The sequence below is a fragment of the Lepus europaeus genome, chromosome 6 (assembly GCF_033115175.1).
Source record: "Lepus europaeus isolate LE1 chromosome 6, mLepTim1.pri, whole genome shotgun sequence".
NCBI classification, from domain to species: domain Eukaryota; kingdom Metazoa; phylum Chordata; class Mammalia; order Lagomorpha; family Leporidae; genus Lepus; species Lepus europaeus.
In genome coordinates, this window is record NC_084832.1 from 13,700,338 (window position 1) to 13,725,226 (window position 24,889).

Consider the following 24,889-nt stretch of genomic DNA (forward strand, 5'->3'; position numbering starts at 1 on the left):
TTACAGCATTCAGTATGATGTTTCATAGTTAGCCAGTTGGTGCCTGGCATATGGAAGGTGATCTGTAAATGTGATGGTGTTGACTGATGATTGAAAAGGGATTTTTACTGAAGCGACTGGCTTTGAAAATGGCAAGAAATGTTGTACTCTGCTTTCTTTCCCCACTTGCCAGTTACCTCTTTTTCCACTCAGTGGAAAAAGCGACAGACAGACATCCCTCTCCCTGAGGGCCCCCCCACCCCAGGCCTCTGTTTAAGCAGTACTTTTGGTACTTTTTGTTTGCTTGGTTTTGGTCCAGTTCATAGTCTTCTGTATTCAGGTATTATATATGTAAGTGTATAGATATTCCAGGGTAGAGAAGGATGTTGTGAAACTCAAAGAAGTGTTTTGTGGAGCCTTTTTTTTTTTCTTTTTAAAGATTTACTTATTTATTTGGAAGAGTTACAGAGAGAGAGGAGACACACAGAGAGAAAAATCTACCATCTGCTGGTTCACTCCCCAAATGGCCATTAGGATGGGGCTGGACCAGGCCAAAGCCAGGAGCTTCTTCTGGGTCTCCCATGTGGATGGCAGGGACTTAGGACCGTCTTCTGCTGCTTCCCAAGGCACAGTAGCAGGGAACTGGATTGGAAGTAGAACAGCCAGGACTTGAACTGGATCCCATGTGTGATGCTGGTGCTGCAAGTGGTGGCTTAACCTGCCGTGCCACAGCGCTGGCCCTCCCTTATGAACCTTGTATGAGATAGTTCCTGGATACATTTGGACCATGGGACAGGAAGAATGGTGCCGAATTAGGAGCATATTCAGCCTTCACTGCCAAGCCAGGGCTGGACCCTAACCATTGGGGCATCTCTGGTAGAAGCCAAGAGTTGGAAGGAGCTGACCTAGCCATGGGTTACTCAAGAAATGACTGAACAGCCTAGCAGGATGCAGACATTGTTCGCGTTTCACTCTGTGTAGACAGGGTACCACGAAGGGTCTTTTGTCCCATTTGAAAGCAATTTTTATCTCTTGTTTGTGTTCCTTGCTGATGGTAAAAATAACACACTCTGCTTGTGGTGTAGCTGGAGAATGCAGAACGTATGGAATGTGATGGATAAAGGTCTTTAATCTGAAGGAATTACTCTCTATAAGCATGTTTCAGTTATTTATCTTTTGCCTTCCAGGCCAAGCCAAAGCTCATTGAGCCCCTGGACTATGAAAATGTCATCGTGCAGAAGAAGACTCAGATCCTGAACGACTGCTTGAGGGAGATGCTCCTCTTCCCTTACGATGACTTCCAGGTAACTCCATGTTTCTGTCAGTGGAGTCCGGCGATTGGTCTGTGGACAGTTCCTATCTATTGATTTATTGTTTATGATGTTTAAAAAATGTTGTTTTTAAGAGGATAGTTGTCATTATATATTTCCTTCATGAGCTAATAGTGTAATGGTTTTTAAGCAATATTATGCATGTGCAAAGATATAGAGGGGTGTATGTGTGCATCAGTGAGAGTGAGAGATCTTGCATAACAATGCTACTCTGGTTTGGTTTAGTGGGCACAGGTACTGATTTAGGTTTAGGTTCATATGTTTTTGGCCAGTGATGTTGGAAGATGAAGGAAGGGCTTCTCTGGGGGCAGTGGGAAGCTTTTCCATGCCTCCCTTCAGAGAGGCGCTTTGGGCACCTGCCACAGGAGGCCCTCACCTGAGTGTAGGCTCCCAGAGAAGAGGCCCTGTTTAGTGGGAATGCCAGCAGGTCTACCTCTGTGCGGTGAGGTAGGCACTGTGCTGTTCCTTGGAGGGAATGTGTAGGACTCACTGCAACTCTTACTGTGAGCTCCTGTTGATGCTGTAGCCTGTGAATAAAGGACCCACAGGAGGCTCTAGGTCTGTCGAGGAGCCAGGATAGCGTTCTTCATCGCAGAAACCCAGTGGTTGCGAATGCCTGGCAACCTAGAGTCACCTCCATCTGTTTGGAGGTTGTGGTTACTGCCCTCGCCCTCCTGTGACCTGGCCTGTACTTGTCTGGAACAGAAGAATCTTACCTGGACACTTCTTTACCTGATGCCATTACCATCCAAGCCCTGACTTCCGTGAACTGAGCTACCTTATCTTGTTTAATTTTCATTGGTTTTCTTGTTTAACTCAAAAAGCACTATATACTTGTAAAAATTAAATGAAACAGGCAAATATTGAAATAATTGACATTAAAAGATTCCACTCTGTTCTTTCTAATCTTACACCCCAGAAGATAACCTGTGCTGTTGACAATTTTATACATATTGAATTGTCTTTAGAACTTCTACACTGATAACAGTTGTTAAGTTACAATCCTTGAAGTTCTTCTCTCACGAAATTTAAGAGACTTCGGTTTACTTCAAAGGTGGAAATTTCCACAAATATTCACTCTGATAGCTGGAGATACCCATAAGCTGAAAAATGAGTATTCTTTCATTCTTTCTCAAGTAATACTGCTTGGCTGTGATTCGGCAACAAATGAGAAACAAAATAAAATGATTGCAAATTGTGCTTCATGTTGATAAATTTTCTTGTATTATTCTCTGAGGAAGCAGAAGTTTATCTCAAGTTTCCCTGAGTATGAAGTATGTTTTCTTCTTAATTAGAGTATTAATTAGAGTAGCAAAGTCTTTTTTTTTTTTTGCAACCTAGAATACAGTTATATTTGCAGATCTGAGATAAGATTGCTTAAGAAGCAAACCAAAAACTAAGAAAAAGTTAATTTAGCTTCATCTTTCTCCAAAGACAAGGAGCTTGGATGTTTCAGCAATTGTAGAATCAGGTGATTAAGGCTTTGAAAAATACTCCTTTATCCCTCTTGCCTTTAAGTACTTCTCTGGTGATACCAGGCACAGATATTCGAGGAAAGGCAAAGAACTCCCTGATGTTTTGCTGGCCAAGGATGAATGAGCAAGTTATTTTCTGTTTGGGGGAAGTTTTTCCAAAGATAAAGGGGCTTAAATTTCAGCTTTGATCTCCATAATGTCATTGCAGTAGGTCCCAGTCAAGGTTGGGTGCTGGTCCCACTTTCTCATCAGGTGAGGCCGTTTCACTGTGCTTTCTTACTAAATTATCCTGGAGGTGTTATTAAACATGTGATTAGCGGATGAGTACAGTGAATCGGCAGTGCCGCGGTTCCTTCTGTCTGTTTTCTAAGGCAGAGTAGGAATAGAATTATTGTTGTATTATTAGAGGCCTCGGAAACTCATTAGAAGTGTTTTGTTTCATAACAGAAGATGGCAAGTAAGTTAGGAGATAGTCAAATGAGCAAAGTGCTATTCTGAGGGGGTGATTTGCACTATCACACTTAAATAATCAAACAATGGTAACAAACTATTTTTTTTTAAAGATTTTATTTATTTATTTGAGAAGTAGAGTTACAGACAGTGAGAGGGAAAGACAGAGAAAGGTCTTCCTTCCTTTGGTTCACTCCCCAGATGGCCGCAGTGGCTGGAGCTGAGCCAACCTGAAGCCAGGAGCGAGGTGTTTCTTGCCGGTCTCCCATGTGGGTGCAGGGGCCAAAGGACTTGGGCCATCTTCTGCTGCTTTCCCAGGCCACAGCAGAGAGCTGGATTGGAAGTGGAGCAGCCGGGACTCGAACCGGTGCCCATGTGGTATGCTGGCGCCGCAGGCAGAGGATTAATACCTACTGCACCACGGCGCCGGCCCCTGTTAACAAACTATTAAGATAATAGAATTTCATGTAAGTTTCTGACGAATTATTCAGAAAGATAATTCACTAAGATAGAAGCGTGGGCAGTGATGATACATTTGTACATTTCATGAGTAGGATACGTGTTGACATTGAGCCCTTATTGTTGGATCCTAAGTTCATCTACGATTGTCTGGAAATTAATTGTATGGAAGAAAGATTTGTTGGCTGTACTTGCCTGAGGATGGAAGAAATGTGTTTACAGCAATGACATATGTGAAATAAATGTGGGTTTTATGAAAATCAAATGATCAGTGCACAATCTGCCAGAGTCAGGGACAGCAGAGTTATGGGCACTTGGCCTGGCTTTTTAGCAGGAGACCCTGGTGCTTTGGATCTTGGTGATCATTCATTCTTCTAGAGCCTTTTTTTTTTTTTTTAAGATTTATTTTAATTATTTGAAAAGTAGAGTTATAGAGAGAGAAGGATGAGACAGACAGACAGGTCTTCTATCCGCTGGTTCAGTCCTCAAATGGCCGCAACAGCCAGGGCTGGGCCAGGCTGAAGCCAGGAGCCAGGAGCTTCTTCCGGTCTCCCACATAGCTGTGGGGACCTAAGCACTTGGGCCATCCTCTGCTGCCTTCCCAGGTGCATTACCAGGGAGCTGGATCCAGAGTGAAGCAGCTGGCCCCCAAGGTTTTTTTTCTTTCATTGAAGAATTAAATATTGGGGCTGTCGCTGTGAGGCAGTGGGTTAATTAAGCTGCCACCTGCATAACCATATGGGTGCTAATTCGAGTTCCAGCTGCTCCACTTCCAATACAGTTCCCTGCTCATGCACCTGGGAAGGAAGCAGAAGACAGCCCAAGTGCTTGGGCCCTGCACGCACGTGGGATCCAGAAGAAGCTCCTGGCTCCTGGCCTTGCCCTTGCTCAGCCCTGGCCCTGGCCTTTGCATCCGTGCAGGGAGTGAACTAGCAAATGGCACATCTCCCTCTGCCTCTCCTTCTCTCTTGCTGTAACTCTGCTTTTCAAATAATTAATAAAAATCTTTCTAAAAAAGAAGTAAATATTAATAATGTTTGGCACCTGAGGAAATCCCAATGATTAGATTTGTAGAAATGAGTGCCGGCACAATGGTTGATTTTGTGGAAACTAGATAATTTCTGAAATTTAAAAAAAAAAAAATGCAGTTGAAATGGAGTCTTAAAAAAATATTTTCTGGCAGCTAATGGACTTTAATTTTTCTTTAAGTTTTGTGGCCTTACCAGTTTTCCTTGGCAAACATCTGAGAACTTACTTCTCCATAAGCAAAATTGTAGGTAACTATTAACAGGCAGTTCAACAGAGGTGATAACCTTTAAATCAAAATGTTTTAGATCAAGATAAGTAAGTTGACTTACCACTTATGAAATGACAAGTCTTTGTATAGCTGAATGTAGTGCCAAGGACCCTACTTTCCTGTCCGGAGAGACAAAGAATTTGATTCCCAGGCACGATTCTCCGTGAAGTGGGCGTCCTTGTAACAGGCCATGATGTTGTGATCAAGCTGCTGAATCTGCATTTTTAAATTCCTTGTATTCTGATTTTGTTACATAGATTACTATGGTTCTTGTGTTTATGCAGAGTGACAGAAATAGTAGTAAACTGAAAGAAGAATGATAAAGGGCAATTTGTGGGTACTGTTTGTATTTTATCAATATTAGCCTTTGGTGTTTGGTGTAAGAAAATCAGGGGCAGTTTTTGTATGGAAGCGTAACAAGAGCATGGTGTGTACACAGCAGTCTTGAAAGCAAAGCCTGGAAGAGATGCTCTCACAACAGCTCTTTCACAGTAGCCAAGAGGCAGAAGAACACATGTGTCCCCCGCCCGATGAATGCATGAACAAATGTGATGTCTCCATATAACGGAATAAAATTCAGGCTTGACAGGAAAAAAATCCTGCCACATCCTGTAACGTGGGTGACATTTGAGGACATTATGCTAATTGAAATAAGCCAGTGACTAAAGGAAAAATACTGTATGGCTCCATTTACACGAGACACCTAGAGCAATCAAAATAATGGAAACAAAAGAGAACAGTGGTTGCCAGTAGCTACGGGCAGAGAGGACGGGAAGCTGTTGTTTAAAGAGTATGGAGTTTCAGTTCTGCAAGATGAAAAGAGTTCTGGAGATGGGTGTTTGGGAGGAGATGGGTGGTTGGAGGAGATGGGTGTTTGGGAGGAGATGGGTGGTTGGAGGAGATGGGTGTTTGGGAGGAGATGGGTGGTTGGAGGAGATGGGTGTTTGGGAGGAGATGGGTGGTTGGAGGAGATGGGTGTTTGGGAGGAGATGGGTGGTTGGAGGAGATGGGTGGTTGGAGGAGATGGGTGTTTGGGAGGAGATGGGTGGTTGGAGGAGATGGGTGGTTGGAGGAGATGGGTGGTTGGGAGGAGATGGGTGGTTGGAGGAGATGGGTGGTTGGGAGGAGATGGGTGGTTGGGAGGAGATGGGTGGTTGGAGGAGATGGGTGGCTGGGAGGAGATGGGTGGTTGGAGGAGATGGGTGGTTGGGAGGAGATGGGTGTTTGGGAGGAGATGGGTGGTTAGAGGAGATGGGTGGTTGGGAGGAGATGGGTGTTTGGGAGGAGATGGGTGGTTGGGAGGAGATGGGTGTTTGGGAGGAGATGGGTGGTTGGAGGAGATGGGTGTTTGGGAGGAGATGGGTGGTTGGAGGAGATGGGTGGTTGGGAGGATTGCACAACTTTGCAAACGTCCTTAATACCCCTGTATGTTCCCTTAGAAGTCAGGACTATACATTTTATGTTTTGCGTACTTTATCACAGTTTTTAAAACAGAGCATGTTATTATAGCATTTCTGTGCTCTGGGTTGAAGCTGTTGTCATTAGAACGATGGGCAAAGTCAGGATGAGGAATGGTTACTCAGGTGCATTTCTTTCAGATATTCGCGGTATATTATCAATATTTGTGTCTTAGCCTGAGAATTTAAAATGAAGGGTGGAAATATAGAGCAAAGATGATCTGTCACTGAAAATCCTGGAAATTTTCCCCTTTGGAGATGTTTAAATACAGGAGAATCCTAGAGGGTTCTCAGCATTGTGCAGAAAAATGTGGTTACTCCATTTCCCTTTCAATAACATCCTGATTTTTATTTTTTTCTCTGGTTCTTTTCCTCTCCTACTTACATGAACTGATAGTGATCTACAAACCACTGACCTGGAGAGGAAGCCAAGCCCCACTACTTACAAAGGCCTGGAAGTCCCTGATCTCATTTCCCATCTGTCCTTTTGAAAAGAAAATATTTTTTTCATGGTGTTTTGTCCTGGCTTTTTTTATTGTATGCTGCCAAAAAAAATAATCTCAATACTTTGTTTTTGGCTTTTTTTTTTTTTTTTTACTGAAAAGTGTTCTTTTTTATAAATTCCTCGAAGTTTTTATTAGTTGGAATTCAGTGGCCAGCAGTGCAGCTTTCCTTGGGCATTGTGGTTTCTGAGATGTTAGTTCATGTCTAGGATTGGGTCTGCCACAAAAAAACCGAGACGAGTGATTTTTCTGAATTGACACTGGCCGGACCTTCAGGAGATGAGAAGTTTAATTCCAGTTCAAGTAATGATGCCTTTTTCAGAAAATAGTGGCCAATAATGTATTGTCAGATATTCCTTAAAAAGTTTACTTTTCAGGCCGGCGCCACGGCTCACTAGGCTAATCCTCCGCCTTGCGGCGCCGGCACACCAGGTTCTAGTCCCAGTCGGGGCACCGATCCTGTCCCAGTTGCCCCTCTTCCAGGCCAGCTCTCTGCTGTGGCCAGGGAGTGCAGTGGAGGATGGCCCAAGTGCTTGGGCCCTGCACCGCATGGGAGACCAGGATAAGCACCTGGCCCCTGCCATCGGATCAGCGCGGTGCGCCGGCCGCAGCGCGACAGCCATTGGAGGGTGAACCAACGGCAAAAAGGAAGACCTTTCTCTCTGTCTCTCTCACTGTTCACTCTGCCTGTCAAAAAAAAAAAAAAAAAAAAAAAAGTTTACTTTTCAGAGAGTACCAAGTCGATGAGTGTGTTTATTTAACTGATGTTTATACTTGCTCTGCTTGTGCACAGGCTCAGCTTCTTGAGGTGTTTATGAGACAGGGTCCCTGCTTTTGAGAGGAGATAAAGCATGGACTAATGTGACTGACGAGTAAGAGACTGACCAGTGTCACGAGAGAAATCCAGTCCCTTGGGAATCTCTTCCAGGAATGTTCAGTTTGAGAGCTCAGTGGGACTAGTAGCCAGTCCAGGTGCTAGTAGCCCTGTAAGTGGCTGGAAATGCAGACAGGCAGCAGCCTGAGAGAGAAGTCAGAACTACAGAGGAAGGTCTGAACTCACCTGCAGACATGTGAGGCAGGAACCACCGGGGCTGAGATGATGGCAGGCCGCCACGGGGACTGCAGCCTGGGGAGCACCTTAGTTTAGCAACGGGAGGTAGGGAGCAGAGACAGAAAGCTGGGGGAGAATCAGGAAACTGCAGGGCCCTGGCAGGCAGCGTGGGAGAGTTTGGAAGAGGCAGGCAGTGGAGTCCCTTGCTGGGGAGGTGTCCACAAAGGTCAGTGGAGTTGGAAATGAGCCAGGGCTCAAGAACTGAGTGGGAGAGACTAGAGGTTAGCGTGAAGTAGACGAGGAAGGGGATCATAGCTGACAGCAGTGGCCAGGTCTGGGAGAGGTATTGGGCAGGATTGGGAGAACAGGCAGATGAGCTAAGGAGGGAAACAGGAACGAAGAGACTGGAGATACAGGATGGCAGGGGGTTGTGCTGTGAGGCAAGGCTCTTTGGGAGTCTTACAGAGATGGAATTGAGGATCTTCCTGGGGAGTTTTGATGGAATGGGGGATGCTTCTGTCTCTAACCAGCAGGGTGAGGATCGTGCGTTGATAAATTTGGAGGTGATTTGGGCTGAGGGAACTGTGTGAGGTTGGCCCCAGGCAAGGGCAGCTTGGAGGAATGAGTGTCTGGAAAGCAGTCGGGGAGGCGGAGACATCCTGTTCTCATTGCCGTAACCCTGCCCACAGCCCTTGCCTCTGCTGTCTTGCCGGGTTGATGCAGTAGCCTCCTCTCTAGTCTTCCATCCTCTCTGTGCCCCCTTCCAACTTCCTGTCCCTTCCTAGTCAGAGTGATTGTTTAAACAGCAAGTTGATGACATCACTCCTGTGTTCAGTGAGGGGTTCCTGTTGCCCTAGGTCCCCATCCTGGGTCTTAACTGGCTCTGGCCTCCCCCACATCTTCCCTGCCCCCTGTGCTCCTTGGGGTCCCCTCTCCCTCCTTAGTCCCCTGCCTTAGGACCTCTCCCTTCCACGTGCTGTCCCTCACCTCCTGCAAGCCATGTCTCAAGTAAGCCTTCTCAGTGAGGCCTTTGCCCACTGTCACTTCTCAGACCCCTTTTGGCATTCGTGGTCCTCTGTACCTAGTTGTTGGTTTCTATTAATTCCTCTTTTCACATACACATGAATATATGTTTGTGTTGATTCACGTGAACTCCACAAGTCAGGGATCTTAGTTTTCAAGCACACAGAATGCATGGTACGGGGTAGGTATTTAATAATAATAATTATATACAGATTATCAACCAGGGTTTGGCTCCTCTCATCTGAGATTTTGATGAAAACAATTAGGGGCTGGCGTTGTAGTCAAACAGGTTAAGCTGCTGCTTGCAAAACCAGCATCCCATATGGGTATCAGTTTGTGTCCTGGCTGCTCCACTTCTGATCCAACTCCCTGCTAATGTGCCTGGGAAAGCAGAGGAAGATGGCCAGATGCTTGGGCCCCTGCACATATGAGAGGTTGGGATGGAGTGCCACGCTCCTGGCTTTGGCCTGGCCTGTTGCAGCCATTCGGGGGTGAACCAGCATAGATAGGGTGAATCAGCTTGTAACAAAATATTAACTCATTTGGCGGACATTCAGAATATTAGTAGATGTAAAAATGTTGAGCTCAACCAACAGGGCTACTGAATTTAAATAATAGATAAAAATCAAACTGAAATATGAGTGTGTGAGTAGTCCTCTGTAAGTGGTTATTTTGAATATTTTATCCAATGCATTGGATAATGAGATAGATTCCTGGACCCCTTGAAGATGCACTTCCAAACCTTTCTTTCTTACTAGAAATACATCAGGAAAAGAAAATGCCTTAAGAACATTTGAAATCATTAATATTTTTGACTGTTTATTTGTTCTTTGTTTCACTAAGCCATCTTGTTTAATTCACCAAATTTCAAGGACTGTGAGCCTCAGATTGTGCCAATTTAGTGTTCTTTTCCTAAACTGAAGGAAGAACAATCTTTGTTAAGGGTGAAAATTGCTTCTCTACCAGGGTTGAGATCAGCAGCCAGGAAAACATCTCAAGGAAGCATTGTTAACTTTGTACTTGTGCCACACTTTCTAAACAGAAGTGGTAGGCACACAGGCTAGGAATGGGACTAGCTTGAGCCCGCTGTCTTCCAATGAGGTTCAGCTGAGCTGACTCCCCAGGTTGGCCGCCTTCCTTGCTGATCCCAGGGTGAACCTCTGGAGCCCCATGCTCTGTTGTAGGCAAAGGAGGCCCATCTGTCGGGAGGGAGTATGGGCAGCCGTGGCCCCATGCTCCACATGCCCAAGACTCTGGGGGACATGTCTGATTGTGTTATGTTGGGGGGCGGAGGCTCACACAGAATACCACATGACAGGGTCCTCAGGAGCAGGGTGACTCAGTGGAACTGTGGTGGCTCCTGTTAACTATAATGACAGAAAAGATTGTCATCTTGGTTTTTGTGTTTACAAAGTGTGTCATCATTTTCTTCATATTTTCCTCAGCCTGTTGAGGAGAGTGGCTTTGTTTAAATGAGCAGACACTGTGTGACATACTTTTTGTTCCATGCAGTGCTTAGGAAAAACTTCGGGTCAAATGGGGAGTTGAGATTACCTACATAAATGACTAGATGAAACGACACATATATACAGTATTACCTGTGCAAAGGAGGTAAACCTGAGATTTTGTTCATCCTGTAGAATAGAAGGGAATAGCTGAGTCCGTTAGTCCCCCTGTGCTGCTCTCCTCCACGTCAAGTCATGTTCTCCTCCTTCCTTCCTGTCTTCCCTTTCTCCTTCCTCTCTCTCTTTTAAATAACATTTAACTCACATTTTAACTAGGTCAGAGAGAATGATAAAAATCTTATAATAGATAGAAATGAATAAATGAAGACCATACTTGTAAGTAATGAGGGGCGGAAGGACAGATTTGTCTGTGTGATGAATGGATATGTCTCAGGTTATTGAAGATGACCAGCAGGCATGGACAAGAGGAAGCTACAAAGTGAAGGTGGTGTCTTAAGTTAGGGTTAAGCAGATGGCAATTTATGAAGGATATACTAAATCCATGGTATTCATTGCATATCTTTCTACTGCTTACTATTTCCTATGCAAATAGAAAATAAAATCACCATGAGATTAGAAAAACCACAGTTGCTTTTTAAATTGCAAACTGTAGGTTTTTGAAAATTCATCATTGTATTTGGCAGAGTTCCTACAACAGTGGTTAATCTGTGATAGGCACTTTCTATTTATTGAACAAATGGGTGGATTTGAGACCTTGCCATCAGCTGCCTTTGAGGTTGTAGAGCGTATCACAAGGTGGCAAATTAGGAAGTAGAAGAGAGGGAAACAAAATATGTTTGCATGTAAAAACATACTAAAACGAAAAACAAATCCTTCAAGAAAATAGAAATCTGGGCTAGTACTGTGGCGTAGTAGCCTAAACCTCTGCCTGTCATGCCAGCATCCCATATGGGCACCAGTTCCTATCTCTGCTGTTCCTCTTCTGATCCAGCTCTCTGCTATGGCCTGAGAAAGCAGTAGGAGATCGCCTAAGTGCTTGGGCCCCTGCGCCTGCATGGGAGAACTGGAAGAAGCTCCTGGCTCCTGGCTTCGTATTGGCACAGCTCTGTCTATTGCGGCCATTGGAGAGTGAATCACCGAATGAAAGACCTCTCTCTCTCTATCTCTCCCTCTCTCTGTCTATAACTCTGCTTCTCAATAAATAAATAAAATATTTTTTAAGATTTATTTATTTATTTGACAGGGTTACACAGAGAGGGGAGATGCAGAGAGAGAGAGGTTTTCCATCTGGTGGTTCACTCCCCAATTTTTGGCTACGATAGCCAGAGCTGTGCCAATCTGAAATCAGGAGCCAGGAGCTTCCTCCAGGGCTTCCCACATGGGTGCAGGGAGGACTTGGGCTATCTTCTATTGCTTTCCCAGGCCATAGCAGAGAACTGGATCGGAAGTGGAGCAGCCGGGACTTGAACCGGTGCCCATATGGGATGCTGGCATTGCAAACAGCAGCTTTAACTGCTATGCCACAGTGCCAGCCCCTAAATAAAATCTTAAAAGAAAGGAAAGAAAGGAAATGAAAGGGAAGGAAGAAGGAAAGAAGGAAGGAAGGAAATAGAAATCCATGTTTTGCTTCCAAATAATCAGGTTCCATTTAATGTTTTTATGAGGCCCAAAATTTTCATGGTACCTATGAATCAAAGGGCCCTTTCATGTCCATGTCTCTGCCTTTTTCAACTAGGGTTGCCTGCAAGCACCTGGGTGATGCTGAGTGTGTCCAGTGTGGCTTTGAGCAGCCTTGAGTCCACATCACATTCAAATGTGCGCATGAGATTTAAAGAGGACAAATTGAGCAAGTTCACCTTTCCCACCTGCTTTAACCTTTTATCTGCAGAGCATAATCTCTGCTCCTCTGTGTTTGAAATACGACTTTGGATGTCATCCCAGGAGCTGAAACCCTGCTCCGACAAGACCAGCATGGTGCTGATGAAATCAGGGAAGGATGTGAATGAAATTTCCCTCGTATAAATGAAACTTTACACAGGAGAAAATGTGCCCTCCTGAGGCATGACCTTAAAGGACAGAACGTTGGCGTATTGGAATATGCAGATAATGAACATGTGTTAACTTGAAGCATATTCACCATGCTAGGTATTTGCATGAAATTATTGTCCTTGTAGCAACTGAAATTTCAGTCTGAAGAAAGACAACCAGAGTCATACACAGACAACAAATGCAAGTATACTTCTTATACCTTCTTCAAGTTATGTCACTGAATGGAGTACCAGTAGAGGCACGGTGGATGCTCTAGCCTTAGGGGGTAGTGGTGGCAAGACCCAAGATTTAGTCATCTGACCACAGGAGTTTTAGGGTCAGGTCTGTTGCTTAGTACTCTGGGTCATTTGCTAAGTGACAAACCTCCCTAAAACTCACTTTTCCTAATTATAATTCAGGGATAACATCTGTCCTAAAATGTGAATTCTTACAGATGTGTAAACGTCCACAGAGATACTACCATCAGAAGAGCTCTTTGTCCTGCCTTGCTGATGCCCTGGTGGGAGGGAGCTGGGGGACCCGGAAGCTTATTGCACCTCCATCATGTCCTTGAGGTAGCATCATTCTAATTTTGAAGGTGGCAGTTTCTAGCTGCAAAGTGACATGGTGTGGAGCAGGCTGAATTTCTTATAGAAGGGAAGCCAGACCTGTCACCTGGCCTTGAGTGACCACCAGGCCACTGCTGGTTTTCTGGATACCTCTGCTGTTTTCAGTTGTGAGGTAGTACTTAGGAAGTGATTAAAAACTTGCTTCTTTGTAAAATCAAACCAAACATAAACAAACAAAATCAAAATCTCTTTTAAAAAGGTACTTGGGGTGAGTGTTTGGGCTAGTCTTAAGATGCCAGCTCCCATATCAGAGTGCCTGGAAGTTTGACACCCAGCTTTGGCTCCTTACTCCAGATTCCTGTTAATGCAGATCCTGGAAGATAACAGTGGTGACTCAAGTCACTGGATCCCTGCCACCCATGTCGGCGGCATGTATTGAGTTCCACGCTTCTGGTTTGGCCTGGTCTGGTCCTGGTCATTGTGGGCGTTAGTGGAATGGGTGACCATGAGGGAGCATTCTTGCTCTCCCTCAAATGACTTTTAAACAACAAAAGGATGTGCTTAATTGATGAGTTAAGTCATTAAGTGTTCTGGACATTTAACATATTTAGTCATATTTACTATGTTTATTAATACATTTTACTGCATGGTATGTAATGTACAATTTTGGGGATTTGAGAAGGTTGCAAAATGAAGTTTTCGTGACACTCAGATCTACTGAAATATGACTATTTTAGGAAATGAGACATTTAGTGATAGAAGCAACCTGAAGTGCCCCAGTTGCTGAGACACTGTGCTGTTGGGAACCCTTGTGATCTCACATGTAAACAGTTCGATCCTCAGTTTTAAACCTCGAGTGCCCGTGTACTCTACAAACATTTGCCTTGTGCCAGGTGTTGTCCTGGGTGTTGAGTAAGCAAAGGAGCTTAACTAGCCATATTCTCTCTCACATCTGGTAGGAGATGCAGGAATGATTTTGAGTAGGTTCAGCAGTGTGCTAATCAGGCACAGTGTCAGGAGCCCAGAAGACAGAATGCACAAGTCCACTGCCAGCAAAGGGGCCTGGGGTGTTAGGGAGGTTGGAGAGGGCAGAAGTCTGGAAGAGCTCATTTGGTTGCTATGAAAGGGCTTAGGTCATGTAAGAAGTTTGGGTTTCATTGTGGCAGCAGTGAGGAGTCATTGGAAGAATTTAAGCTTAGGCTGATGGTATGAGTTGAGAGTCTTGGAGAGATGACTGGCAGCTGAACAGAGATTGTGTACGAAGGATGGAGAGTGCTGGCATTGCAGATAGGGTGCCGCACTGTGGTTTATGTGAGTGCTGCAAATTGGTGTGCTGTCATGGGTACCTCAGGGAACGTCCTTGCTGTCACACAGGGTGAAGGGTGGCGCTGATTGAGAAAGACTGTTAAGGAGGAAGCTTTGAGGACCACGCAGTGAGCAGTGAGCAGCAGGTAGAGAGAACCCTACCTCCCCTCAAGAAGGGGTTTCTACAAGCTTCGTTAGGTGAGCCAAGGCTCAGAAAGTCCAGGAGAAATGTGCATTTCCCTGCCATATCAAGGCTCAGCGCTTGCAATGTTGTAATTAGCTTTTTGGGAGTTGTTTCTCATTAAATCCTCCCAAGAAACCTAAATGGAATTCCTTCTCCAGAGCCTTGTCTCGTCCCATGTGTTGTTCATTTTTCCTGATTATTACCAAATTAAACATTGAGAATCCTCAGGCAACTGCTTCCCTTCCAATGGAATTGTCTGACGTTAATAGACACTGTGGGTGAGCTGCCAAGACATGAACTATGAGGTGAAATGTGGGAACGCCCTGTGTGAATGTTAGTTTCCAGCCCAGCTTGGTGCTGAACCCTCTCAAAAAGCAAGTCATGTGCTCTGAAGCCCTTGCATCTGCCAGATATTTGGAAAGGCTCCATCACCTCTGTGCTCAGTAAGTTGGCAGCACAGTCCTTGGCGTTGTCCAATAGCAGTGTTCAATATTGCGCTGAAAATGAAGCATTTAATGTACAGATCAGTGCAGCCAAGTGGGGTTTCCAGCAGATATCAGTGGGACGTAACTCAGCAGACACGCAAGGCACCATGCAGTGTGGCTCAGCCCTGGAGATGAAGGGAAGGAGCTATTGGAGCCATCCATCTAACAGGGAGTGGTTTGAAAGTGGAGATAACTTTAGAACATTGAAGTGGACGCTAGCCATTTGGCCCAGCTGAGCACAATAAAATTCAACCTGGGGTTTATCATTTATGAGGGAGCCGGGCCAGGCCTGCAGCATGTTAGAGAGCCTGATGTCACTCGGACTTGCTGGGCTTTGCCTTTTGGTTGTATCCACTTCCTCCCCTATACCTGCAGCTCCAGCCCTTTCTGCGGGCTGTTCTAGTGGATTGAAGTACTGTTTTTCTGACAGGTGCATAACAAGTCCTCAGTGGTTTGAAGGTAGAGTTCTACTGAGTACATGGAAAACTCAGAAATAAGCACAAGTATGGGATGCTTTCTAGGGGATCAGAAAGAGGAGAGAGTGTCCCCATTTTAGCCCAGTGTTGACCAGGCTCTCAGGCTGCTGTGGGCTCTGTGTGGGCCTTGGGGCCACTTCCACCTGACTCCAGGTGGTCCCTAGTCTCGGAAAGTAGCTCATCTTAGAGGTAAGACCCAGGAACCTATAAACACGTCCTTTGCTCCCCCAGGACAGCAGTCCTGATCTCACTGACATTACCTCCCAAGAAGCAGAGCGTCTTCTTGTCTCTGACCAGTGGGCCTTCCTGTCCTCAGGTCATATCCTAAGGAGGCCCCGGGAGATGCTGCCATTTCCTGCCCATCTCTTCCTGGCTTAAAGCTCACACTCCCCTCTGGGGCCGTCCCTGATGTTTGTTTTGCTGTCAGAGGGAGGACACTCCCAGTTCCATGTTCCTTTGAACAGAGGAGAGGGGGAGGCTCTGTCACTGATCCCTGCAGCCCACCCACTTCTCTGGGATGTGGTCTTCAGCTCATTGTTCAAGTGCTCCCTGGGGAAGGCTCGGCCTTTTGTTTCAGTCTTTTTGTTCAGATGTTGTAAAATATGGTATTTTAAATGCCTGGTGGAATTACATACTTCCCACCAGGAATTAAGAGGATTGTTTTATTATAGTTTGATACCCATTGTACAGTGATTAATAAAAAGTCCAGTGCTGTGTGAGTTGAGGGGTTTAGAAAAATAATGATGGTATGAAAGCATGACTTTGTTAATACAACTATATTTATTTAAATGTACTTAGTAAATCTTCCCTTTCTTTTAATCCAGAAATTCGCTCCATAAAGAAAACAGCAGAGTATAACAAATGTAAATCAAAGCAAATGCAGTATTTCTTTTTTCTGGATGGATGCCTTTTATATTTCAGTTTCCCAGTTATATTTATGCCAGTTATATTTCAGTTGCTACCAGTCAGATAAACTGTTTGAAAGAGATGGACTTAGAATTCCATGTTCACACAACTGTGGAATTCCTAAACCACAGAGGAAACCTAGAGATCCTAGAGGACTCTTTCTTATGGATGTGGAAAATCCAGACTTCCCCCACGATTGCACAGCTAATAAGAGGCAGAGCTCAGAAGGGGGCTCGGGTTTCCTGGCTCTCCATTCAAAACTCCTTCCAGTATCACATCTCCAATTCTTCCACGGGAAGTTTAATGAAATGATTCGCTTCACATTTCTCGTGGTTGGAAACATGAGCATGTCAGCGTCCCCAGCTCCAGTGAGGTTAAGGCAGAGACCTGGCCAGGCAGACGTCAGGACCAGAGTCAGTAGAGGGGGATTCCAAGTTGAGCTGGAGAGCCAGGGTTGCAGGCAGCCAGGAGGCAGGCGCAGGGAGGATGAAGAAGGGACGAGAACTGCCTGGAAGGCCAGGCTTTGAGCCAGGTGAGGAACGTGGCACCTCTGTGGCTGCCTCTGGGTAGCCCTGCCCTGGCTCCCTGCTTTCCACATATGGCCCGGAGCCACTGCCACACTCCTCCCAGCTTTGAGAGGGAATCATCTCAGTTGAGAGAAAAGTGTCTTTTAAAGTTGGAAATATGTCATTCCAAAGCAGCCTGGAAGTAGTTGTAAGTTTTACTCTTTTGGTGTGGGGGCAACTCAGCACTTTTTCAGCTTCTTTTATATATATATATATATATATATATATATATATATATATATATATATATTTTTTTTTAAGTCCTGTAGAGAGTGAGTGGGGCTCTCCAGAGTCTGTGCTTCCTTCCTTGCTGTGTGTCCTTCCCACTGAAGGAACACTTTCTCTTCCTTTTCAGTTACTCTGTGGATCTTCTCCTGGGACTCCTATCCATCCATGCTTGGCCACGTTCACTCGGGTTTCTGTGTCAAAGACTACCAGTATTTAACTTAAATAGTATTTCCCGAAAGTAATAGAGAATATTTTAAGGTAGCTAGAAGAGGGCTTTTATTTGTGAATTGTGTTTTGTGCTGAGATTTCTATCCCAATGATGATTCTATCACCAGATAAGAGCCATGGAAGCTGTGGGGTTCTTGTCTTCATGCAAGAAAGAACACTACAGCCACGTAAAAAACACTTTAGTTCATTGTTGACAAGGGCTTTATTACTAACGAGTGAGTACAAATCTCCTGGTATTGACTTAGACTCTATTATAAGCCAGAAAAAAACCACGGAAGTTTAATGTGAATCAGTTTGCCATACAGTAGGCTATTATCTAAATGTGACTTTTAATACATAAAATCCATGGAGAAATTAAAATGGAACGTTCACGTATGCTGTAGTCCTCCTTTGTCCATTTCTGTAATGGATCAGACATCTTGTTGTATTAATAATAGAGGAAATAAAACCTTACATGCAAGTCATGCATAGGTACTGGTAGGTTCCTATTTTTGTCTCCATTGACTCTTGGATGCATTCATTCTTGAAACACTTATTGAGTACTCAGAACAGAGAGGCAGAAGGAAAGATATGTCTCTTGTCATCAAAGGAATTCACAGTCCGGTAGGTGCAGGAAGGGCATCTGCCTGTGGGAGAGTTTCGGATGATGGAGTCAGAGATTGCCTGGCTATTGAGGCAGATTATGGCGGTGGTGAGGGGTGGTGGTTTTGGTCACCTTGGTACAGGATCAGATCTCAGCTTTGCAAGTCATTATGACCAGAGTGGTCTAGGCTCAGGGGAATTGACTTGTAGCAGCCAATACCTCAGAAGAACAAACCAGAATATATATATATATATATATATATATATATATATATTTTTTTTTTTTTTTTTTTTTGGACAGGCAGAGTGGATAGTGAGAGAGAGAGAAAGGTCTTCCTTTTTGCCGTTGGTTCACCCTCTAATGGCCGCTGTGGCCGGCGCCCTGTGCTGATCCGAAGCCAGGAGCCAGGTGCTTCTCCTGGTCTCCCATGTGGGTGCAGGGCCCAAGCACTTGGGCCATCCTCCACTGCCTTCCTGGGCCATAGCAGAGAGCTGGCCTGGAAGAGGGGCAACCGGGACAGAATCCGGCACCCCAACCGGGACTAGAACCCGGTGTGCTGGCGCCGCGAGGCAGAGGATTAGCCTGTTAAGCCTCGGCGCCGGCCCAGAATATAATTTTATTAATGTGCATTGAGAAATAGAATTAACAAGCAGATGTAATATCTTCATTGGTCGTGCATTTTCTCCCAGTTGCAAGTGACTCAGTGGATTGGACTCAGAGCAAGGTCTAAGAATGGGAAGACCTTGGCAATTGGTAGCACCAAGTAGTGACTGCCTTATTGGTTCCAAGTCCAGTAGTCCCCCCTCCCTGGGTGGGGGAGTCCCAGCCTTTCCTTTTAAAGAATAACACAGATTCTTAAGAAACTGCTCCAGCCACACAAACTTGGTCTGTCCATTGGCCCATTTTTATCCCGAATGAGTTAAAACTATTGACTAGGTTTAGGTTGGTGGGATTTTAGTGCTTTATTCAAGGCTAATTAGAGAACCAGACAGATTTTCCTTTGATATGGGATTTTATATGTTAGTTCTAGGTCAAAGGATCTCATTTATTATGTCTTGATTTTACTTTTTTTTTTTTTTTTTAATTTATTTGACAGAGTTACAGAGAGAGAAAGAGAGACAGAGAGAAAGGTCTTCCTTCCATTGGTTCACTCCCCAAGTGGCCGCAATGGCCGGAGCTGTGCCAATCCAAAGCCAGAAACCAGGTGCTTCCTCCTGGTCTCCCGTGTGGGTGCAGAGGCCTAAGTACTTGAGCCATCCTCTACTGCTTTCCCAGGCCACAGCAGAGAGCTGGACTGGAAAAGGAGCAACCGGGACTAGAACCGGCGCCACAGGCGGAGGATTAACCTAATGCGCCATCACGCCGGCTCCTTGATTTTACTTTTTTAACTTCCCAAGGGAAAGCTTTTTTCTGGGTTTTCCTCCCTTGTACCAAATACAACTTGTATTCATCCTTTGCAACTTATCTTAGTGTCTCTCCCTCAGCGTACTTTTTCCTGATGTCCTCTCTTCTCTTTCGATTTTAGAACCCCCTCTTTTCTTTCTTACCATCCTGTGTGTCTGTGCTGTTTTCCCTATACCCTTCTGTAGTACAAACCACATTCTAGTAATTCATTCCCTCCTTATCCTCTTCCATGGGACTATGAGCTTTATATGAACAGCAGCTACATTTTATTAAAACTTGAGTCTCCAGTCTCTAGTCTGATTCTAGCAGAAAGTAGGGAGGCATTAAAGGTTTGGATGCATAGACTAATAAAGTAATATTCATGCTGAGCCTTCAAATGATCAGCAGAATATTTTTCCTGAAGAGAAGACACTGTGGTGTACTCTGAAGTCCAACAGATAATCTCCTCTTATCGTACTTGACCTCTTTTAGGGCCGTGGCTAAGTAGCAGTGAAATAGGCACCTCCTCAGTGTTTCTGTGTACTGTACTGTAGCTAGTAGTTGAAGTGCGTTTGCACGAGAATGGAAGGATTCTTCAGTGCTGTTATTTGGAGATGTTCCTGGTCTCTTACAGTGTCCTCTTTTTTTAATATATAACTTTTTAAAAAAAGATTTATTTATTTATTTGAAAGGCAGAGTTACATAGAGAGAGAAGGAGAGGTAGAGGTAGAGGTAGAGAGAGGTCTTCCATCCGCTGGTTCACTCCCCATGTGGCCGCGACAGCCAGAGCTGCGCCGATTTGAAGCCAGGAGCTAGGAGTTTCCTCCAGGTCTCCCCCGTGGTTGCAGGGGCCCAAGGACTTGGGCCATCCTCCACTGCCCTCCCAGGCCATAGCAGAGAGCTGAATTGGAAGTGGAGCAGCCGGGTTTCGAACCGGCACCCTTGTGGGATGCCAGCACTGCAGGTGGTGGCTTTACCCAGCAAGCCACAGTGTCACCTCTAATGTATAACTATTTATTATAAAAATTTTCAAGTGTATTGAGAAGTATGTAGAAGTAGAGTAATCAATAAATTTCCATGTGCCCATAAACAAGCGTCAGCAAAGATCAACTTTCTGTTCATATTGTTTCATCAATCCCCTAAATGTGTTGTGTTTTTCTGGAATGTTTTAAAGTAAACCCTAGACATCACATGACTTCAACATTTAAATGCTTCATAGTGTATCCCTAACAGATAAGAAAATTAAGGAAGTAATAATAAAACTATCTCACCCAGTGTCCCAATATAACCTCAAAAAATTAAATGATACCCAGTACATCTTTCTACAATAGTTTAATTGAGACCATAGTCCAAATATGCTCCACAGATTTCATTTGGCTGATATATTTCTTGTATCTCTTTTAATGATATGATTGTTTACTCTCATTCTCTCTCCTCCTTTGCATGTTATGAAACTGTTGCATTTATCCTGTAGAATCTCACACATTCCAGTTTTCACTGGCTGCATTCCCTTTGTATTGTATAACATGATTCTCTCTTACTGTATTTCTGAATTACCTGTAGGCAGGTCTGGGAGCATCAATAGATGCATTGTATTAGGTTATATTGTAAAGATTTATTGGTAATAATAGTAATTAACTTAAAATGCCATTCATCCCTTGTAAAATTCTGTATTATTTTTTTTAATTTGAAAGGCAGAGAAAAAAAGAGCCAAATGCCAGCAATAGCCAGAAGTGGGCCAGGCCGAAGCTGGCTTAGTCCAGATCTCCCACGTGTGTGACAGGAGCCCTGTTGTGTGAGCCATCATGGCTTCCTCCCCGGGTTGGCATTAACAGGAAGGTGGAAGCTGGGAGCCAGAGTTGGGAACCAAACCGGTTACTCTGATGTGAGATACAGCTATCTTAACCAATATCTTAACTGCTAGGCCAAATACCTACCCTTAATTTATAACAATTTTGACCATTTCCACTATTATCGGGTATGTTCCTTTGCAACTTTCTATTGTGACTCTCTTCCAGGCTTGTGGTTACTTATTTTTGTGGCATTTCATGAAAACAGGTGTGTAATAGAGGCTTGTAATATTCACAAAGAAACCAAGACCAAGGGCCTTGTGAGCCCTCCCTCCCACAGGCTGAGTAATGAAATTCATCTGGACAACAGAATTCCTCCCTTCCCTGCCTTTAAGATAAGGAGGACTGATGCTAAAAATAGGCGTTAAGTTACTTTCGAAGATGGACACAGTGCAAGAAAGAATAAACATAAATGAAGTAGACACAAAAGGAAGAAAATGTGGGCAGGTAATAAATTTAAGCTGTCCACAGAATACATGGGCTGGAGCGGGAAGCTGCCTCCCATCAAGGCAGAAGAAGAGAAGCAGCTGTCCCAAGATCCTAGCTTAGTAACTAGCCTTGAAGAGACAAGAAGATAGATTGTGCTAGGAAAATGTTTCATGTTGTTTTGATGATCTGTTAGTAGTACCCAAGGATTACAGCCCATGGGAGAAAAAAACAACATTTTCTGAAACCTGAATCCCAATTAGTGGGGTAGATGTTCTGATATCTTAAAAATCTTTTTATTATTTAAAGTCAACATTTAAACCTCATGAAATAAGAACAGTTCTAGGGGCCAGCACTGTGGCATCATGTAAAAGCTCCCACCTGCAGTGCCAGCATTCCATATGATCGCCGGTTCTAGTCCCAGCTGCTCCATTTCCAGTCCAGCTCCCTGTAATGTGTCTGGGAAAGCAGCAGCAGATGACCCAAGTCCTTGGGCCTCTGCACCCACATGGGAGTCTGGGATGAAGCTCCTGGCTCCTGGCTTCAGCCTGGCCCAGCCCTGGCTGTTGAGACCATTTGGGGAGTAAACCAGCAGATGGAAGACCTCTTTCTTTCTGCCTCTGCCTCTCTCTCTCTAACTCTGACTTTCAAATAAATAAATAAATAAATCTTTTTTTTTTTTTTTTCTCAAGAACGGTTCTAATGTCCAGCAAAGGGAACGTAGCATTCACAGTTCATAGATTCCTTAATGGCTATTGACTGAGAACTTTGTGTGTGTGTGTTGTGTGTGTGGTGCTCTTAGGCACCAAGGCTGTGGCAATGATCAAGAACCAGATGTAAATGACAATTAACAGATGGGTGGTGGCCATGGTTTTACAACCACTGAATGTACTTAATGCCTCTGGATGCTAAGGTGGTAAATGTATGTTGTGCATACTTTTATTTTATGTAGTCAGAACAGGCAATTAAGGGAGATAAAAGGCTATATAGTGGAAATTAATCAAGGGGGTGGGATGTTAGGAACCATGGGAGGGGCCTCTACTCTGCCTTGGGGTAGAGGAGCAGAAAGTCCTGGAGGGGATAATTGGGTCCCTGATCCAGAAAGGGGTTGTTATCCAGATTGGCTTGGGAAGTTAGGGTACCAGGTGGGGTCTGTTGTGTGTGACCTGAAGAGCCTGTTGGTGGACATTGACAGGGTCCTGGGGTGCCGGCCCTCTGCAGGGCACTGTGCTGCACTCTGAGGTGGGTGCCTTCCAGCTGCACTTAACCCAGGCTTCCCTGTGCTTTTGTTTGCAGACAGCCATCCTGAGACGACAGGGCCGGTACCTGCGCTCTACAGTTCCCGTGAACGCGCAAGAGGAAGCACACAGCTTATTCGTTACAGAGGTCAGGCTTCTTTCTACATCAACTTATATTTTAAAGTAATTTTCCTCCAGTTTCCTTACCCCAGTCTTTAAATGTAGTGTTTTCAAGGAAGTGTCAAAGAAGTAATTTTTGTTTTTTATGATAGACGTTGAAATAGGAGAATAGCATTAGATTTCAAATTCTGAAACTTGGACAGAAATTTCCACTGGGGTAATTTCTGACTTAAAAAAAAATGAGTTTGACAGAATTTATCTCATAGGCTTAGTATAAAGAGTGACTTGTCAATGAATTCACTTAAAATCTCTATCAGATGATTTGATATTGATTTTATCAATTTTAAATAGTGACAGCACACTCGTGTATGTGTTCACTCGTGTCTTCATATTTGCAGGTTATTTTCAAGACTAGTTTAATATTCACGAAGTGGCCGGTGACGATGAGCAGAGGCTGGTCATTGTGTGACTGTATGACTGTTGGTTGAATGTATAGGTAGCGTTATCTTGTTGTGGAGGAAAGGGAAATTATTTCCATCAAGGTTCCTTGTCCGCGCCACCACCAGCCAGGGCCAGGGGTGTTTGTTTCTTTCTCCAGGTATTTTGATTTCCTTGAAGTGCTTCGTCACTTAAAAATAACGAGTTTTAATCCTCACTTTTCTAGTCGATATTTAGATGATAAATACGCTCCGCGATGAAATTGCATGCTACAAGGATGCTCTGTACTTGTGAGCGAAGACCAATTAGATAATACTTAGTTTTACTTTAGATTTTTGAGAAATTAATACATATTTAAAAATTTGAAGTGTTCTTGTTCTTCTGAAGAGGAAGTCTCCTGCCTTACCCGTTTTGCCACTGTATTAGTTAACTTAATGCCAGACAAGTGCAGCCGGATATGATTATGGGATTTTAACTGTTCGTTTAAAAGCAGGAGGTAGGCACACTGTGACCTATAGCCAAAATCTCTCCTGCAGCCTTTTCTATAGATAAAGTTTTATTATAACACAGCCCACTTGTTTACATGTTGCCTATGGCTATTGTCCCAATACAACTCAGAGCTGGATAGTTGCAGCAGAGATAACATGAACCACAAATCCAAAAATATTCAATGTCTGGTCTCTTGCAGAAAAAAATCTGTTGAGTGTGTGGCAGAATTATTAATTGCTAACAATCTCTCCATCGATTAAGAAAATGTGGTGTTTGAGGATAACTTTCCTTCAAGTTCTTTAATCACTGTAGCTTGAGCAATAGATGCTTCATTTTATGGTACTGGAGCCAACAGAACTAAACTCTTTTGGGACCTTTCCACTTGGGTGGAGGGAAATATCACTTCCTCTCCATCCTGCGGCCCAGAGAAGATCTAGTGGCCTAAAAACAAAAAACCAAAACCTTCAAAACTCTGAGTGTAACTTCAAAATATCACTGAATTTCCTAAGTTTGAACTGTTCCTCATGTAACCAGCCGGTCATGTTCCTGTTTGGAGGTGCAGTTCTCCAGCCAAGATTCTTGATGGAGCCTGTTAGCTCCTAGACTTTATATATCCTAGGAAGGGATTTGGATTTATTGCCTTATTCAGTGCTTCGTTCTTAGAATTTAGCCTGCTATAGGCAGTCAACTCTGACTGCTTAAGTATACTTAACGTGGGTACCTATGTTTTTTTTTTTTTTTGAAAGGCCTTATCATTTAAAATATTTGAAAGTTAAAATTACTTTGATTTCCCATCTTTTCTAAGATATTAAAAATATATCTTTTCTAAGATATTAAAAATGATATGTTCCATTAATGCTTTCATGTTATTCAAGCATCTACTTATTTGTGTGTGT

At 44.0% G+C, this 24,889-nt stretch overlaps 1 protein-coding gene across 7 annotated transcripts in view; it reads left to right on the top strand.

The window, feature by feature from the left end:
• DOCK9 (dedicator of cytokinesis 9) overlaps positions 1 to 24,889 on the top strand; it is a 325,663-nt gene that overhangs the window by 143,828 nt on the left and 156,946 nt on the right. For all 7 annotated transcript variants that reach the window (XM_062193991.1, XM_062193993.1, XM_062193997.1 and 4 more), the window contains exons 2-3: positions 1,167 to 1,283; positions 23,005 to 23,094. In XM_062193991.1, coding sequence (XP_062049975.1) covers positions 1,167 to 1,283; positions 23,005 to 23,094 — 207 coding nt within the window. The remainder of the gene's footprint in view (positions 1 to 1,166; positions 1,284 to 23,004; positions 23,095 to 24,889) is intronic.